The following is a 17,547-nucleotide window of genomic DNA, read 5'->3' as shown; positions in this document are numbered from 1 at the left end:
CCAGATTGGTAGTTGCCATAGGTGGGGGTGGGATGGGGAAAATGGGTGAATGGTCAAAAGGTACAAACTTCCAGTTATAAGTAAGTCATGGGGATGTAACATACAGCATAGCATGGTGACTATAGTTAATACTGTATTGTATATTGGAAAGTTGCTAAGGGGGTAGATCTTAAAAATTCCCATCAGAGGAAACACTTGTAACTATGTGAGGTGATGGATGTTAACTTACTGTGGTGATCATTTCACAATATATACACATATCAAATCATTATGTTGTACACTTTAAACTTATACCGTTTCCCCGAAAATAAGACCTAACCGGAAAATAAACCCTACCATGATTTTTCAGGATGACATCCCCTGAATGTAAGCCCTGATGTATTTTTTGGAGCAAAAATTAATATAAGACCTGGTCTTATTTTTGGGGAAACACGGTATATCAATTATATCTTAATAAAACTGGAAAAAATATGACCACCTATATTTCCAAAATATGAAACCTTGGAATGCAGCAATATGTGAACTTCTTTATTAGTAAATCAAATTATAAGATCTTCTATGATTCCAAGTAGTGATGATTGTGAACACTATTTCAAGATGCCTGCAACCGTCCCATAAAAATGAACTGATTTGTATTGGCAGAAAGTCACAGGCACTGCTTTTAGGATTGTGATTTATTGCCAGAATTCTTATTTGGAAGTAAAGCTAAATTTCAGTTATATTGGTGAAAATAAAGATGTTAATATTTTCCTCTATCAAGTTCATCAAAATACTCCTGACTTCTGTCTGGATTAAGAACCCCTGCCTTCGGGGCAAATTCTGGATATAATCAGGACACCGCTGGAAAGATTTAGAGAAGAGGCAAGACGTCACTCAAGAATACCCTCTGCAGTGTTGATGGACATTCCGTGATGTTACTTTTCTGGCTGTTTTCGTGGTGGTGGTTGCAGGTTCTCACTCGGGGTTTGTGTGTTCAGGACCCGTTGACGAGATGGTATTTGAAAAACAGTTCATCAACGCAAGTTCTGGTTCTCCTGACAGCAAACAGCTTCTGAGTTGTATCAGACTGCCAGCTACTTAAAGGTCAAAGAAAAAATTTTAAACAAAAATGTATTTCCCCACTTTTTTCTACTATAATCATTGTTTACTCATTACTAACACTCTTGTGAACTTCCCCCCTTTTATTGTAAACAGTGACATACAGAAAAAAATGCATAAACACATGTTCTGTTTAATGTGTTCTTTTGTATAATTGTAGGACTCATTCTTACTGCCCGTAATTCTCCACTGTGAACATACCACGATTTAATGATCTGTTCTACAGCTGATGGATGTTTGGGTTGTTTCAAGTCTGGGGGTGCGATAAATAGTGCCAGCTAGGAACCTTCTAGTATTCATTTTTTAGGAGTAGAATTTCTACAAATGTAGCTTTAGTAGATAATACCTGACAGTTTTCCACAGTGGCCGCACCATTTCACGCTGCCATTGGCGTACATGAGGATTCCAACTGTTGCATATATTTTCAGACACTTGGTATGAAATCTTTTTAGTTTTAACTTGCATTTTCCTGATGAGCAGCTTTTCATGTGCTTATTGGCCATTCTCCTATTATCTTTACCTTATTGGTTTATAGGAGCTTTTTAACTCAAGGATACTATATATATAGGGACTGTAAATATCTTTCCCCACTGTGATTTGCCATTCCATTATTTTAAAGGTATCTTTTTCACTTCTTTTTTTAATGGAAGACTTGGTCTGAACAACCGCTAAGCCATTGTTAGAAAGGGACTTCCTCTAATGTGAGGTCCTGAGGATGAGAAGCCTTCAGGCACTGACAGACTTAGCTCACTCTGCTACAAGCCAACTGGCTCCTCACTGCTACCTCACACTGGGCACAGCTCCACCTCAGGGCCTTTGCAGCTGCAATTTCCTGTCCCTGGAATACTATCCCCTAGATAAATACATGTGTTCCCTGCCTCATCTCCTTCAGGTCTCCGCTCAAACCCAGCCTCCGTGAGGCCTTCCACAGCAACCCTGTTAAAAATGGCACACAGCCACCCCCTTAATTCCTGATTCTCTTTACCCTACTTTATTTTTTAAAAATTTCATATCCAGTATTACTTTTACATACTATATATAAAATATTTGTGTACATACACATACATATATGCTACAATGCAAGCTGTATAAATACAGTGAAATGCAAACTATAAATCTGTATGTGGGTATATACCGAGGGTGCCAAAAAAATGTATATACAACTTGTATTCATCTTTTGTTATCGGTATATATTGAGTATTACAATTTTAATACAGTTTTTTCTTTTCTTAAAATGTGTATAATGGGGGGGGGCAGATGAGGGTAAAGGGGATCAAATATATGGTGATGGAAGGAGAACGGACTCTGGGTGGTGAACACACAATGGTATTTACAGATGATGTAATACCGAATTGTACACCTGAAATCTATGTAATTTTACTAACAATTGTCACCCCAATAAACTTTTTAAAAAAAAGTATTTTTTGGCACCCTCTGTATATAGCGTGTGCATGTGTGTCTGTGTAATCCCCCACATTTATTCATTGTTTATTACCTCTTCCTCAATCTAGAAGCTCCACAATGGCCAAGATATTTGTCTGTTTTGTTCCCTACTCTGCCTCCAAATCTAGAACAATGTCCAGCACACGGTGTGTGCTTAATAAATGTTTATGGAATGCCTCAATATGTAACATGTAAAATGCTTAAAGCAATTCCTGACATGCCACATCAGATGCTCAGTAAAGGTCTACTGACTGAAATCTTATCAGTTGATATAAAAATGTCAAAGGTGAGTGAGATTTTACTGATCTTATTCTTAAAGGTGCCCTGTACTCAAGCTCTTAGATAAAAAGACAAATTTACCTTAATGTGTTAAGGTGAACAATTCATTTCACTGTCTTCCACCTACCCAAGAAAAAGAAAAGAAACTCAGATACTTGGCTAAGCTTTTCCACTCATTATACTTGGTTTTACCCATTGATTTTTATAACTATTGGGAGGCAGGGAAGAGAATTTTGGTCCCAGGAACCATGTAATTTGGGGGTAGAAAGAGGCACACTGGGAGGGTGGCACTGCGGGCCCTGCGCCATGTGTTTCCAGACCTCAGAGGCCAGCAGGGTGTGACGCTGTGGGGCAGCCAGGGGCTGGGGCAATGTGTCCACTGTGCTGATGGGACAGTCCTGAGGGCGGATCTCCTTAGCCAGCCACCCCTTCTTCTTCAATGTGCACGCCTCCTGGTACGGTGGCGAGATGGGGGGCTGTGTGGGTGGAGTGTACTTGTACTCTGCGCCGTCCTCTAGCTGCGGGGACACATGGTGGGAAGATGGTGAGAACATGGGAATGTAGGACTGTGCCTGCCCCCCATCTGCCTACTGATGGCTGGGCACTCACGTCCAGTGGGTAACTGCGGTCCGAATCATAGGAGCTCAGGTCCCCACAGGTCACGAATGGCACAATGATGCGGGTGGGACCATCTAATTGGTTGAAATCTGGATCTGACAAGCAGGGAGAAATAAGACAGGACAGGGCTGAGGTGACTGGGGCCACTCATGACTCAGGCTACACCGTGGGTACGGAGGCCTCTTCACGTATCCACCAGCTACGCTCACAGTCCTCTGCTGGAAATCCTGCATTTGGTTCCAATGACCTTCTCAGGGAGGCCCTCCATGACCATCTATTCTAAAACAATGCTCTGCCCTGCTGTTTTGGACCACACTTTTATGTACGCCTGCCATTCTGTCATATACTGCCTGGACCTTGTCTCACTCACTACAAGAGCATGCTCTGTGCCTTTTCCCACTGAGGGCCAGGAGAAAGACCCTCATGGGGCAAAATTGCCACATGGGAGGGGTTTCCTGGGGGTGTGACTGAGTCTTCCTAGGCTACAATCTCCTTTGGCAGGTAGAGTGTCCACTGGGGCAGGACTCAGGACCGTCGTGGGACAGAATTTCACCAGGTCCAAGAGTTACCACTATGGGACTGGATGGAAAATCCTCCTAGGACAGAATATCCATGGAGGGCAAATTTTCCACTAGAGGGCAGGGTTGAGGGCCCTCCTGAGACACAAATTCCACAAGGGGGCAGAGTCTCCCCAGGGAGAGAGCGCAGGGCTCTTGCTCTCACCGTAAGAGTGGTCCAGCAGGGGTTTGGTCAGGTCCGGCAGGAAGCCCTGAGGCGGGTCATAACCCTGACAGACAGCGAAGGCCTCTGTGGGTGGAAGGTAGAGTGAGGGATGACTGCCACCTCTGCTCTGGGCAGGATGGGTTCCCGATTCGTATTGGTCTCCACCCCACTGACCAATGCTAGAGTTCCGGCTGCTCCTGGGCTTGGCACAGAGCACGTTGGAGAAGAAGACACGCAGTTGGCTGTAGATCAGCGTCACATCCCGGCCTCGGAAGATCTGCAGGGTGGGGAGGCAGAGACAGAGGCATGAGGGTGGGCTTTGGGGACTCCTCTGCCCTGCACCAGGCTCCCCAAGGCTTACCTTGGCTACAAAGCAGCCTCCTGGCTTCAAGACATGTGTAGCAATATTTAGAGCCTGTGGGCAGGACAGATGGTTAAGGCTGAGGTGGAGACAGCCAGGAGGGGGCCAAACTGAGGCAGGGACAGCCAGGGTTACTCACGGCTAGGAGGAGCTGGGCCTGCATATACTCATCAACATCATGGAGGCCAGTTACTGCGGCAAGAGGAACGGCGTTAGGGGGGCCATCCACTTCTAGCTATCTTCTTGTCCCAGACAGGTTAGAATACTAAAGACATTTCCCAGGCTCTCTTACTGCTAAGGTTCTGCATGCAAATTAGTATGTCAACTGCATGAAAATTCTGAGCCCCTCACCCTTAGGAACTAATTTTAATTCTGAAAACAACCTAATCTGCAAGTATCTTTACCATCATTTCTGCCTCTTAACTCCAGACGCTTAGAAGTCTGAACAACTGTCCAGACTCTTAACTCCAGACTTAGATCAGACTTGACATTTCAGACTCAACCCATCCAAAACCAAACTCCTGAACTTCCTGCCCAAACCTGCTCTTTCCATCATCTTTCTCCATCCTATCCGATCCTTCCAGCTGTTCAGGCCCAAAACCTTAGTTACCTTTGATGCCTCCCCCCCAATACTCTCCTCACACCCACATTCAAGCCATTAGCAAATCCTGGCAGTCCTACTTTTAAAAGATCTGAATGGACCCTTTTGTCATCTCTATCACTGCCACCACTGTCATCACTCACCTGGACTACTGCAGTGTCCTCCTCCTCCCAAGTCCCCCTGCTTCCACCCTCTCTCTTCACACTGCTCACAGCAGCCAGAGTCAGGCACAGCCCTCCACTGCTCACATCCCTCTCATGGTTTTCTCTGAGCTCTCATCCCAGCGAAAAAGCCAAAGTCCTCACTGTGGCCCACTGGGATCTATCCCCTGTCACCTGACTGCCCTCACTTCCTACCAATCTCCCCCTCATTCACTCTGATCCAACCACACTGATCTCCACACTGGTGCTCACACATGCCAAGCACCCTCCCACCTCACGGCCTTTGCACAGGCTGGTCCCTTTGCCTAGATTGTTCTTCCTCCAGGCACACCCCTGGCCCACTCTCTCATCTTTAGTCTTTGCACTAACGTTAGTGAAGCCTTCCTCATCCACTTTATTTAACATTCAGACAGGTACTCTCCATCTCCCTCCCCTTCCCATGGTACTTATCACCTTTTGACATGCTACAGAGCTCCATCATTTGTTTGTCTGCCATCTGATCCCACTAGAACACCAGCTCTATGAGGTCAGAGGTTAGTGGGATTTTATTCACAAATGTTTTCCCAACATGTAGAACAGTGTCTGACATACAATAGGTGTTCAGTAAACGTGTGTTGAATGGATGACTGACAGAAATGAATGGGCAATAAGATGGAACTTGACAGCTGCAGAGAGATGAGAGATGAGAAGAGGGAAGGGTGGACAACAGAAAAACCAAAGTGGCGTGTGATGAGGGAGAAGACAGAGGTAGAGAGCAGGCAGCCGAGTAGGGAGAAGTTGCCAGATGTGGGAAACAGCTGGCAGCGGAGGAGAGAGGCAGGGAGGATTCGAAGTGGTGAAAGAAGCCAATAAGGCGGGAGGACACACACGGGGCGCCTCCACCTGGCCTCCCAACCCCTGTGTTTACCATCGGGAGCCCCGTCGCACACCACTAGGTCCGCAGGGCAGCCCTCAAAGTGCTTGATGATCTCCTTGGCAGTGGACAGCTATGAGAGAGAGGGTGGTTGAGTGGCCCCAAGTTCCCCCCACACTGCCACCCTCTAACCCCACCTGCTCGTGGCCCTGGCCTGCAAGCCCTGGGTCAGCCAAACGCTTAGGCTTTTCCTGTCTAAGACCAGGCTCCATCTCTGGGGATGCAGTCCCATCGTTTTTTGCCATTTCTCTGCAATCACAACCTGCTGGATCTGTTTCTCTGCTATTATACTCTTGGGCTCTCTCAGTTACTGTATCTCTGTCTGTCTGTCTTTCTCAGTCTGTTGCTTTCTTCTACTTTCAGCAGTCCCCCAGGTTGTGGTATCTTCGCCCAGGAAACACTTCAACAGCCCCAGCCATGCTCACCTGGGTGATGTCCCCCTGGATCTGTAACACACCTGGTAGCGGAGCCATAGCCTGAAGGTCCACGGCTACCACGTGGCCAGAACCCTGGCCCCTGTGGACAACATGGCCCATGTCAGCCCAGTTTTCACTCCTGGCCCATTCCCCACCTAGCCTGCCCTCCCAGGCCCCCCATCTGGGACTCCACACTCACCCAATCTTCTGGCTCAGCACCTGACTCCAGCTGCCCGGGGCTGCACACAGGTCAACTGCCCGTGTCACGCCTGAGCACACATAGGAAGGTGTCGTGGTCAATTGTACCTACCTCTCCAACCCTGGGCCTCTGCAAACTTCATCCCTCTTCCCTGGGGAGCACCCACATCTATCTGCTGCCCAGAGGCCCAAACCCTCTTGAATATCTGCACACCTTCCTGCCTGGTCCCTGCCCCACTGACCCTCCAAGTCAGCCCACCTACCGCAGAGTGCTCTGCAGACCTAGCTTGCTAGTCTGTTCCCTACGCCCACCCCATCCCCCTGTGAATCGCCCACCAGGTGGGGACCTTGGAAGAGCTGGAATTCCTCATCCAGTTGTAGCAGCTTGAAGGCACTCCGGGCACGCCAGCCATTCTCCTTGGCCAAGCGGTAGTAGACATCCCGCTTGTCCTTTGATGTTCGTCCCATCTCACACACTGTTTGCCCAGGGACCTGCCAACAGGAAGCCGATACTGCCCCATATCAGTAACTGGGTAAGTGGGCCACCACCTACCTCTGAAGGGCAGTGAAACACAACACAAACCAAGCTGGGCTCATCTGATACACATGACAGCTCACTCAGCAGACTGGAAGTCTGAAAGCCCAGTCACTGCCCCACTGACCTCACAGAGCCTGAAGGACCCCCGCACTGAGCTCTGAGGCTCCACCACTCACCCACAGAACCCATTCACTCACCCCACAGAACTTCCACCATTCACCCCACAAAACTCATCACTCACCCCACAGATCCCCCAAATCCAACTCTTATCTCATAAATGACCCGTGACTGAGCCTGGTCAACCTACTGCTGTTACCCACACTCCACATATTAAACACTGCGACTCTCACTATAAACCCTTCTCTGCCAAATTAATGCCCATTAACATCTTGCTGTCTCCACAACTGTCCTCATTGCCCCAGATGAGGCAATAAACTTATTAGCCCCCCATTAATCCCTTGCTTTCATCCCCATTATCCTAATACTACATTGTACTACCCACCTCCTTAATCTCTCTCCCTGAAATGAGGAATCTACCCCATTTCCCATTAATCCCTGAAATAATTAGGCCCCCAGTAATTCCTTTACTACTAAATCCTCATCAACCCCTATTAACTACTGGAGGCTCATGGCCTATTAGCTCCCCATTAAGCTCTCAAATACTATGATTTATCAGCCCCCATTAACTCAGCCCTCCAATCGATCCCTCACGGATCACACCGTTAGCCTCCTGTAACCCCTTCATTATCACACACTAATCCCTGATGATCAGTTCCCTATTCTCCCCTCTTTGCCCACCTTGCCTCCCAATAATAACTTGATGCTTGATGATCACACCCCACCACCTTTCTATTACTCTCTTTGCTCACTGTTACCATTAATTCCTCAATCATGCCATGATCACCCACTAAGCCTTTGACTACAATACCCCCCTCCAGCCTCTCATTCTCTCTTCTTTGATCACTGCCTCCATTAGTTTCTTGATCATGACCCCCACCAGCCTCTAATTATTCCCTCCATAACCTGACCATTATTACCTTTCCAATTACTATGCCCCATCGCTCTTCATTAACCTGTTGAAATCTTACCTCCAACAATCCCTCAGGGATCACACTCCCATCTGCCTCCCATTACCTTCTAGTTGCCTACTCTACCACTCCCTCATTAATAAATGAACACAGCCCCACTGGCCCCCATGAACATGTCGACCAAAACGCTCCTATTAGCCCCTAATGATTCCCCGATAACACCCCTGCCAAACCTCCAGGACACTCACGCGGTCCGCTCTGTTAACAGTCCTCCGGCCACACCCCCGTTCCCTCCTCGACATTAACTCAAAGACTATGACCCCACTGGGGCCTCCAGAACACCCACAAGGCAGCTCCACTGATATCTGGACCCCTGTGCCCCCCAGCTCACCCCGCAATAGTGGTTCCCTTCTACATACAAACATTGGGTCTGCTGCTTACCAGGTGTCACCGCCCAGACTGAGCAGCTGCAGCGCTGAGAGCGAACTTCCCTCCTATCCTCGCCGGTGGGACAGGGCAGTCGTGCCTCAACCGTCTCGGCCTAGACCCACGTCGTCTCCGCGCCCCAGGGCCTACCTTAGCTTTTAGAGTGGGGAGAAACGGTACTACAGAGGCCGATCCGCGAGCACGCCGAGCCTAGGCGAGAGCGCAAACCGCTGAGCAATCTTAGGGTTTCGGTTTATGTTTTCAGTTGATCCGAATGCCTGTTGCACACGACTAAGGGCTACCGCAGCGTGGCAAGCCTGTCATCTTGGAATGCGGAGGTTCCGCTGAGGTCCGAACCCCACTTGAACTTACTACGTGAGTCCCGTCACCTTGTGTCGACGTTGTTGGTTCGGAGAACTGCGGTTCCCAGCATGCAACAGCACGACCAAAGCTGCTGAAATCGCGCATGCGTAGCTGAAATGTCGCGAGGAACAAAAACTGTTCTTTTGTTCCAAGGCTAAAGTCAATTTCTTGGGCAGCGGTGCTCATTGAGCCTGTGGACTACATATCCCACAATGCAACGAGCACGACAGCACCCATTCATTTTATGCGTGCCGCGAAGTGAAATTACCGTTGGCGTGAACGTGAAAGGAAGAAACGCGCGTTAAATGCGGCGGCGCGCTGAAGCGGCTGGGCTGCAATTTCGAGTTTCCGTTCTGCTCAGTGATAGCTGTCTGAACTGTACCGTTTCAGAACTTACGTTTCTCCATGTGTAAAATGAGAATAAGTACTGCAGACTTCACGGAGTTATTGAGAGGAATAAAGAGGTGTAGTTCAACACACTGGCTTTTTGTAAATCTGTAATCCTTCATTTTTAACTCCTCCCCCGCCCCCCAAGAATCTATACTTCCCCACCCAGTGCACAAGCAAATATAATAATGGAAACATTTATTATACGGTTTACCATGTGCCAGAAACTAAGTGCTCTCAGTGGTGCTGGTAAATGGTTAACAACCTGCTCTTTGAGGGGAGAGAGGGAGGAAACCCCGATTTCAAACATTCACCAATTTCCATGGTTTAAGCACACTATCCTCTTGCTACATTTCAAGTTACCAATATGTAGTCATGTAACACAGTTCAGAAGACATGCAGTAGTGTTAGCGTGCAAAAGGTCTGGAATCCTATTCATTTATTTTAGCTTTTACTTCCATTGCCTTTCCAGTCGAATTCATAAAACGCTCTTTGAACACAAGGTCCATAAGTTTAGTACCTATGTTTTCTTCTATGCAGTTTATTGTGTCAGGTCTTATGCTTAAGTATTTGATCCATTTTGAATTAACTTTGCTACATGGTGACAAATAGCAGTCCAGTTTCATTCTTTTGCACGTGGCTATCCAATTCTCCCAGCACCATTTATTGAAGAGGCTGTCTTTCCTCCATTGTATGTTTTTTGCTTCTTTGTCAAAAATTATCTGTCCATATTTATGTGGTTTTATTTCTGGGTTCTCAATTCTATTCCATTGGTCTATGTGTCTGTTTTTCTGCCAATACCATGCTGTTTTGATTATTGTAGCCCTGTAGTACAAGCTAAAGTCAGGGAGTGTGATACCTCCATTATTGTCCTTTTTTCTTAAGATTGCTTTGGCTATTCGGCGTCTTTTGTGGTTCCAAACAAATCTGATGATTTTTTGTTCTATTTCTTTAAAATATGCCATTGGGATTTTGATGGGGATTGCATTGAATCTGTATATTGCTTTGGGTAATATGGCCATTTTAACTATGTTGATTCTTCCAATGCAGGACTTCTTTTAAGTGCTAATATACATGTGAAATTCCTAGAGAAAAATAAAGTACACAGTATTTCCTAAAGTAATTCAACCACTAAATTCTCATTAGATTGAAATATTTATTAAAATCTCACAAAATGAAAATGTATTATATATAGAAGGGTAGAGTCATATCTTTTTAAAGGATGAGGAAAAATGCCAAAGTTTGTCAATGACACCTTAATCAATGATAAAAAGGAAAAAAGGAAACGAATTTGACCATGTAACAGGCCATAAATACAATCTGGATAAATACCCCCCACACACCAATGTAGAAAATACAAGGGACATTCTCTGGACACAACATAATAAAACTAAAACAACTTTTTCTACTAGAAACTTTTAAAAAACACCCTTAAAATCTATCTGAAGGTGGCTGCTTGAGCAAACTTGTCAGCCTCCCCAGTGATCCACTGAAATGACAGAAAAAAATTCATAAAGTACAGATGTTCCTTGACTTATGGTGGGGTTATGTCCCGATAAACCCATCATTAGTTGAAAATACTGTAAGTCAAAAATGCATTTAATACTGAGCATCCTAGCTTAGGCTAGCCGGCCTTAAACCTGCTCAGAACGCTTACATCAGCTACAGGTGGGCAAAATCATCTAACACTAAAGCTATTTTATAATAAAGTGTTGACTGTCTCATATGATTTATGCGAAATCACAATATCCAAAAAATACTGAAAACCCAGCACACTGCAGAGTATCGGTTGTTGACCCCCCTGATTGCGTGGCTGACTGGGAGCTGCGGCTCACTGCCACTGCCCAGCATCACGAGAGAGAATGCATCATATATTGCTAGCCTAGACAAAGATCAAAATTCAAAATTTGAAGTATGGTAGCTGCTGAAGGCGTATTGTTTTTGTACCATCATAATGTCGAAAAATTGTAAGTCGAACAAGCCATCGTAAGTTGGGGACCCTCTGTGCTGAAAAACAAGAAAGGTTGCCATCTGGTGACCAGAAATTGTGAATTCCTAAGAAAGAAAGTTCAGATGAGGTTTACATGGGTGAAGGGAACCAGAAGCCAAAATAAGCAGGAGGAAACAACTAAGAAGGTAAGAGTAACTCCAGAGAAACTCCAAATGGAGGGTAAATGGATAGAAAGAGCAAGAACTACACCCCAGAACTAAAAGGCTAGTTGGGCCTACAACACTCTTACACTGGCAGATGGCACTGCAATACCTTTAAGGACCATGAACTCCCTACCTGCTACCTGGGAAGGGCTTCTAGGATAGGTGTGGGGATCGGGGACTGAGGTACCCTTAGCCCTCCACAGTAATAATGGAGGAGAGAAACGCATTTGTAGCGAGGGGACCGCTTCACTCTGTCTGCTCCCCGGCTAACTACAAACAAAGAAAAGAGGAGAGTCAGCATGTCCGACCCCCTTACAGAGAGTCTGAACCAGGTGCCCTGCAGTGATACCTTGATTTATGCATTTTATGAATATACTATTCAGATAAAACTGTCACACACATAAAGTGTTGTCCAAAGCACCATTGGTCTACGTCACTGGTTAAAAAACTGTGTTCTCACAAGCACATGTGTCTCCCTAAGGGAGAATAAATCTTAATAGAGCCAACAGAGTGAACTGGACTAAATCCAGGCAATATTATGGAGCTAGTGTAGTTTTCTCGTTGTCTCCAAGTCTCCTTCCTCTGTCCCTCATCCAGCATCTTCCAGATTTCTAAAGTCTAGTGTTCCATCAAAAGTAGAAAAGTTATGATGACCCTGGTTCCCATACGTGGTTGGCTGGCTGACTTTCAGTGCGAATGTCATACCCCCCTAGCAGCGCTCCTCAAGCCCTGTGTCTCTGATGGAGGATCTCAAGATCTGTCTCCTCTTCCAGTTCCTTCAGGTGTGAATGGGCTAGCTGGGTCTGGGCAGTTCTCTGAGCCTCAGGTCCCCACCACCCTCATAGGTTCTTGTGAGAAATAGAGGCAATAACAACAGAGACTTAGAAATAAATCTAACAGAAGTGTGCAAAATGTGGATGCAATAAATAATAAAACTTTAAGGTAACATAAAAAGAACACCTTAAAAATGGAGACATAGCCCAGGTCCTTGGATAAGAAGACTTGACAGTGTAAAGATGTCATTATCCCCAAAATTGATCTACAAATTTAATGGAATTCTAGTTAGAATCACAAAAGCATTTTTTAGTTTTTTTAAATCATGCAACTTGACCCTCAGATTCTAACATGTACCTGGATGTGCAAAGGCTGTAAAGAAGGATGAAGTAAGGGACATTGCCTTCTGGGCAGCCAACTAATTGTGGAGCTATGGTCTCTGACATCGGGTTATACCGGCACAGGGATCAGCCGATTGATCTGGGACAGAGGAGAAAGCTGAGAAACAGACCCCCACACAGGAACCCGTGACATAGAGCTGGGGTGGCCCTCAGGTCAGTGGGGACAAGAGGGACCATGCATGGTCAACTTTGTCCCTTAAGATGACTACAGGAACCCAGTCTCTCGCCTGTCTGCCTTTCCCATAGAGCTCTGCGCTCAGTCAAGGCTTCATAAGTGCCCTGTGATAAATTGACGGACTTAGAAACGGTACCATCCTTCTCCTTACCTACCCTCACTGAGAGATCAGCTGTCTGGTGCCTAAAAATCTCTCAATTTAAGCACCATTCCTTTAGTAAGCATTTTGAACTTTGGCCCTACTGAGATATTGGGTCTGATAATTCTTGTTTTTGTTGTGTGTGTGTGTGTGTGTGTGTGTGTGTTGTACTAGATGCCAGTAACCCCCCGCCCCTCAAGTCATAACAACCCAAAATCCCTCCAGACATTGTAGAATGCTACCTGGGGGGTAAAATCCACACCCCTTTCCCCTACTGAGAACCACTGCCTGGCAGCTGCCCCGCCCCACCTTCTGTTTTATGATGCCACACCCTCCTTGAGGCTGATTTCAGAATGTTCACAAGTGTACTACCTCTTGCTTTTCATAGAGGACTGTACTCTCTCACCTCTTGAAGGTTAAACTTGGCCAGTTGATGAGTCAGTTCATACTTAGCCACACTCTCTGTTCTCTCTGCCAGGCCACCTGTGTGACTGCTGGGTGTCACTGGGTCCTGGCATGAGGGTGTTGATAATGTGGAGAAGAGCCCCAGTCCACCTGAGATGGACAAGTAGCATGAGTGAGAAATAAACTGTGGTTGTCTGTTATTTCAGCATAACCCAGTCTGCTCTGAGCCCACATCCCTCCCCACCAAGAGAATGAACCCTGGTGTGAAATAACAGAAAATACATATGTTGGTCTCTTCCCCTGGTTCCTGACAGAGAGCTCCCAAAATCCTTGTAATTTCCTAAGGGATAAGAGTACTAGGAGCATCTTTTGTCCTAATAAGCAACTCTGGTGGCTCGTGGATGGCTGCTTAGATGGGGGCTGTTCACCTTAAAGATCAAGCCATGATTAGAAGCTTGGAACTTTCAGCTCCACCCTCCATTCTCCGGGGAAGAGAGAGGGGCTGGAAATGGAGTTAATGATCGTTCATGCCTATGTGATGAAGCCTAGATGAAATCCCAATAGTAAGGGGTGCAGGGAGCTACCAGGTCGGCGAACACATCCATGCTGGGAGACTGACGAACTCAAAATCCATCGGGACACAAGCTCCTGTGCTTGGGAACTTTCCAGACCTCACCCAATGTATCTCTTTATCTGGCGACAGGCCAACAACCTGGAAATTGCAATTGGCATTGGGGGTGGGAGGGGCAGTCTTGTGGGACTGAGCCCTTTTCCTATGGGCTCTGAGCTAACTCTGGTGTGTCAGGATTGAATTGAATTGGCGGACACCCAGCCAGTGTTGTAGAGAATTGCTTGGTGTGCAGGAAAAACCACACGTCTGCTGTCAAAAGTATTCCAAGTGTGGTAGTAGTGTGAGAGTAAACTAGAAACACAGGAATGTTTTTACCAGACGCCTAGGATGCCTCCCAATATACAATTCCCCTGGTCAGGCCTGGGCTAGGGTAGCAGGAAGTCTCTAGGTCACCATTTCCGAGGAAACTCTGGCACAGAGGTAAATCAAGAGGCTTCCTTGAAACTTCTCTGCAGGACTCGGAGTGGGGGGTCACCTGGTGGACGCACTGTGACCGTGAAGAAGGGCTTTCGAAACTGCTACTTGTGACTCATGAGCAGGTACTGAGAATATTATATTGTGGCTGAACAGAATTTCCTGTTTTTCAAGAATTAGAATGGAATAACAGCACATCACAAATAGAGTTGAAACTATTAGAAGACATCCCATTAAAAAGGGTCAGGGCTTTGTTGTGAAGCATTTGTTTTAGAGTCATTTGCAAAGTGTGCAATTCCATGTGGGTCTTGGCGAATAAAGCTCAGAAGTCTTTTCTTGTGATGTATGTACTGTTCTCTCTGACACAACCGTGCATTGTCCCAAGTCTCTGCTAGGAGTAGGGATTAGGTTTACAAACAGTTTAAAAAGGATTGAAAGAGAATGAAAACAGAGACAGGAAGGTTCAAAGAGTCATATTGGACCCATATCTGAACAGCACATGCATTGACACCACCACCGTGTTTGCGGGGGAGACGGCTGATTGGGGGTGTAACTGGCGCAATGTACTGCTGATTACTGGGGTTGGGCACAACCATCGATTCTCTGCTTGTCACATGCAGAAGGAAGGACACTCTATCTGCCCACGGAACCTAAGGAGAAACATTCCCTGTTGAGACCTAGAGCATTTACAAGACACCCATTACTTGCACCTATCTTGTTTCCCCGAAAATAGGACGTGGCTGGAAAATCAGCTCTAATGCATCTTTTGGAGTAAAAATTAATATAAGACCCAGTCTTATTTTACTATAACACTTGGTCTTTAATATAATATAATATAAATATAATACAATATAATATAATATAAATATAATATAATATAAATATAATATAATATAAATGATATAATACTGGGCCTTACATTAATTTTTGCTCCAAAAGACGCATTAGAACTGACGGTCTGGCTACGTCTTATTTCCAGCAAAACACGGTGTCTCCCATACTGGGGATCCAGTCAGCAGGTCCCAACTTTCCAAGCAGAAGGGAAAACCAACCCCCTCAGGATCTCATTTTGGGTATTCTCTAGAGTATTTAATGGAGAGTAATGTACGCAATGTCGATAGGATGAATGATAAATGTGAGGAATGCAGAAGTATATTGGGGTAAAGTAGAACTTGGTTCTCCCCAGGCACAGGTAGAGCCGCTGCCTCGCTGACCCAGGCAGCAGTCCTGTCTCCCTGCAGTGCCCGGCAGGGTGTGCTCACAGTTATGGGGCACCTCTGCCCCCGGATGAGCTGCACTCTCATATCCTCCTTCCCGGAGCCCTTCCCTTCGACGGCTATGGTGGGCCACACTGGGCCCTGGACCTCCCTTGCCTGGATGCCCGCCCCTCTTCCATCCCCCCTGCGCGTCAGTATCCTCTGTTACCCCCACTACCACCAGGACCCAGCCTCTGCCTCTCTGCACGGGCGCCCCTGGAGGAGGGCTCCCATCACCTCCCCTGAGATTAGAGCAGACCCAGAGCATCTGTCTCCTCCCACACAGTCCCCAATGGACCATTCAAGCCCCTGACCGGGAAAATCTGACAGGGAGTAAAGGGAAAGCGTCTCACCACTCGCAGAACCCTGCCCTCTAATTGGGATACAATGAATCCATCGAATAAAACCCGGAAACATCCCCCACTGCAATGTCAAGTCCACGTGGGCAAAGACATTTGTCCCTGTAGGTTCTGACGTCTCTGCAGCAGCAGGAACAGCACACAGTGCACAGCACATGCCCATTAGGTGTTTGTTGAATGCAGGAGCCCTTTGACGTAGCACTTGCACTTCCTGGAATGTGTGCACACGAAACACTTACACGTGTGCACAGGGTTGTTTGCACAACAATGAGAGGAAGAAAGAACTGGCAAAAATTGTGTTTATTAACTGCCAACGACTGACACAGAGCATCAGAACAGGGTACTGTGCCAGGGAACAGCTGCCGCACAAGGAACAGGATGAGGGGTACATTTCCATGACACGCTGAATGCAGGTCGGATGTGTTCAAAGTTGTACCGTCTGTGAGTGTCTGTCTTTGTTTTGTTTGTTTTTGTGGGATGTGTGGGGTGTGTGTGTGTGTGTGTGTATATGTGTGCGCGTGTGTGTGCGTGTGTGTGTATGTGTATGAGAGAGAGAGAGAGAGAGAGAGAGAGAGAGAGAGAGAGAGAGAGAGAGAGAGAAACAGAGACAGAGACAGAGCGAGACAGATGGAGAGAGATAGAAAGTGCGCCCGTAAGTGCAGAGATAAAAACGTCTGGAATCAGTCTCCCACAACTGCCCTGGGGAGATGGAAAGTAGTGCTCTTCTGTGCAGAGACACCTGAAAATACTTGTTTTCTGAGGTAAGTGCCTGGACACATAGGCAGAAATAGGCCTTAGGGATAAGTGTTGGTCATCAACGAAATACGAACACCTGACAGAATATTAGACGCACAGTAAGAAGCATCGTGCTTAGCGTTTCACGGTGGTGAACTTTTCTTTCACTGGCTCTAGGCCTGAGGCCAGAGGTTCACAGACTTGCACATGTTCATGCAATGCCACCAGGTTCTTCTTCATATGGTGGGCTCGTGTCACATCCCTGAGGTGGAGGCAAGGAGAGAGGAGGACAGTGAGTGGCAGTGAGCTGCCATGACCTGAACCATCAATCCCCAGGCTCCCATCGAGACCCGCAGGGCCGTGAACTCTCTGATTCCACCCTACCTCACGATCTTATGAGTCCCCAGGTTAGAGGAGAGTGTGGCCTACACATCGGATGCTGACAGGGGGTGTGGGACACCTGGGCATCCTGTGTGGGGAAAAGCCCTGTATATACAGGGTAAGGAGTGGAAAGCGGGGAAGTATCATCATTTAGCCTCATTGCTGCTCCC

The 17,547-nt window shown here is 46.7% G+C and overlaps 1 protein-coding gene across 5 annotated transcripts; it reads right to left on the bottom strand.

Annotated features, from left to right (window-relative positions):
- Positions 1-507: 507 nt before the first annotated feature.
- FTSJ1 (FtsJ RNA 2'-O-methyltransferase 1) lies at positions 508-9,214 on the bottom strand. Of its 5 annotated transcripts, none has more exons than XM_019714342.3 (13): positions 8,819-9,214; positions 7,159-7,303; positions 6,813-6,882; positions 6,623-6,713; positions 6,192-6,270; positions 4,662-4,714; positions 4,523-4,576; positions 4,336-4,438; positions 4,162-4,245; positions 3,430-3,533; positions 3,141-3,338; positions 2,902-2,943; positions 508-1,076 (listed from the first exon to the last, which is right to left on the bottom strand). In XM_019714342.3, the coding sequence occupies exons 2-12, from the start codon at positions 7,277-7,279 to the stop codon at positions 2,911-2,913; spliced, it is 990 nt and encodes a 329-aa protein (XP_019569901.1). In that variant the 5' UTR covers positions 7,280-7,303; positions 8,819-9,214; the 3' UTR covers positions 508-1,076; positions 2,902-2,910. The 5 variants fall into 5 exon arrangements, with proteins under 5 accessions (XP_019569901.1, XP_019569899.1, XP_074179644.1 ...); XM_019714340.3 differs by having other exon boundaries at positions 508-1,073; XM_074323543.2 differs by having other exon boundaries at positions 3,430-3,527.
- Positions 9,215-17,547: the final 8,333 nt, after the last annotated feature.

The sequence above is a fragment of the Rhinolophus sinicus genome, chromosome 18, assembly GCF_057876585.1.
Source record: "Rhinolophus sinicus isolate RSI-liver-muscle chromosome 18, RSI-T2T, whole genome shotgun sequence".
NCBI lineage: Eukaryota > Metazoa > Chordata > Mammalia > Chiroptera > Rhinolophidae > Rhinolophus > Rhinolophus sinicus.
This window is presented reverse-complemented; position numbering and strand designations above follow the sequence as displayed.

Coding starts and splice junctions, on each gene's coding strand:
- FTSJ1 (XM_019714342.3), bottom strand. CDS start 7,279: ATGGGACGAACATCAAAGGACAAGCGGGATGTCTACTACCGCTTGGCC. Junction 6,883..7,158: donor GGAATTCCAGCTCTTCCAAG/GTCCCCACCTGG, acceptor ATGTGTGCTCAG/GCGTGACACGGGCAGTTGAC. Junction 3,534..4,161: donor CCTGCTGGACCACTCTTACG/GTGAGAGCAAGA, acceptor CCTGCTTGTCAG/ATCCAGATTTCAACCAATTA.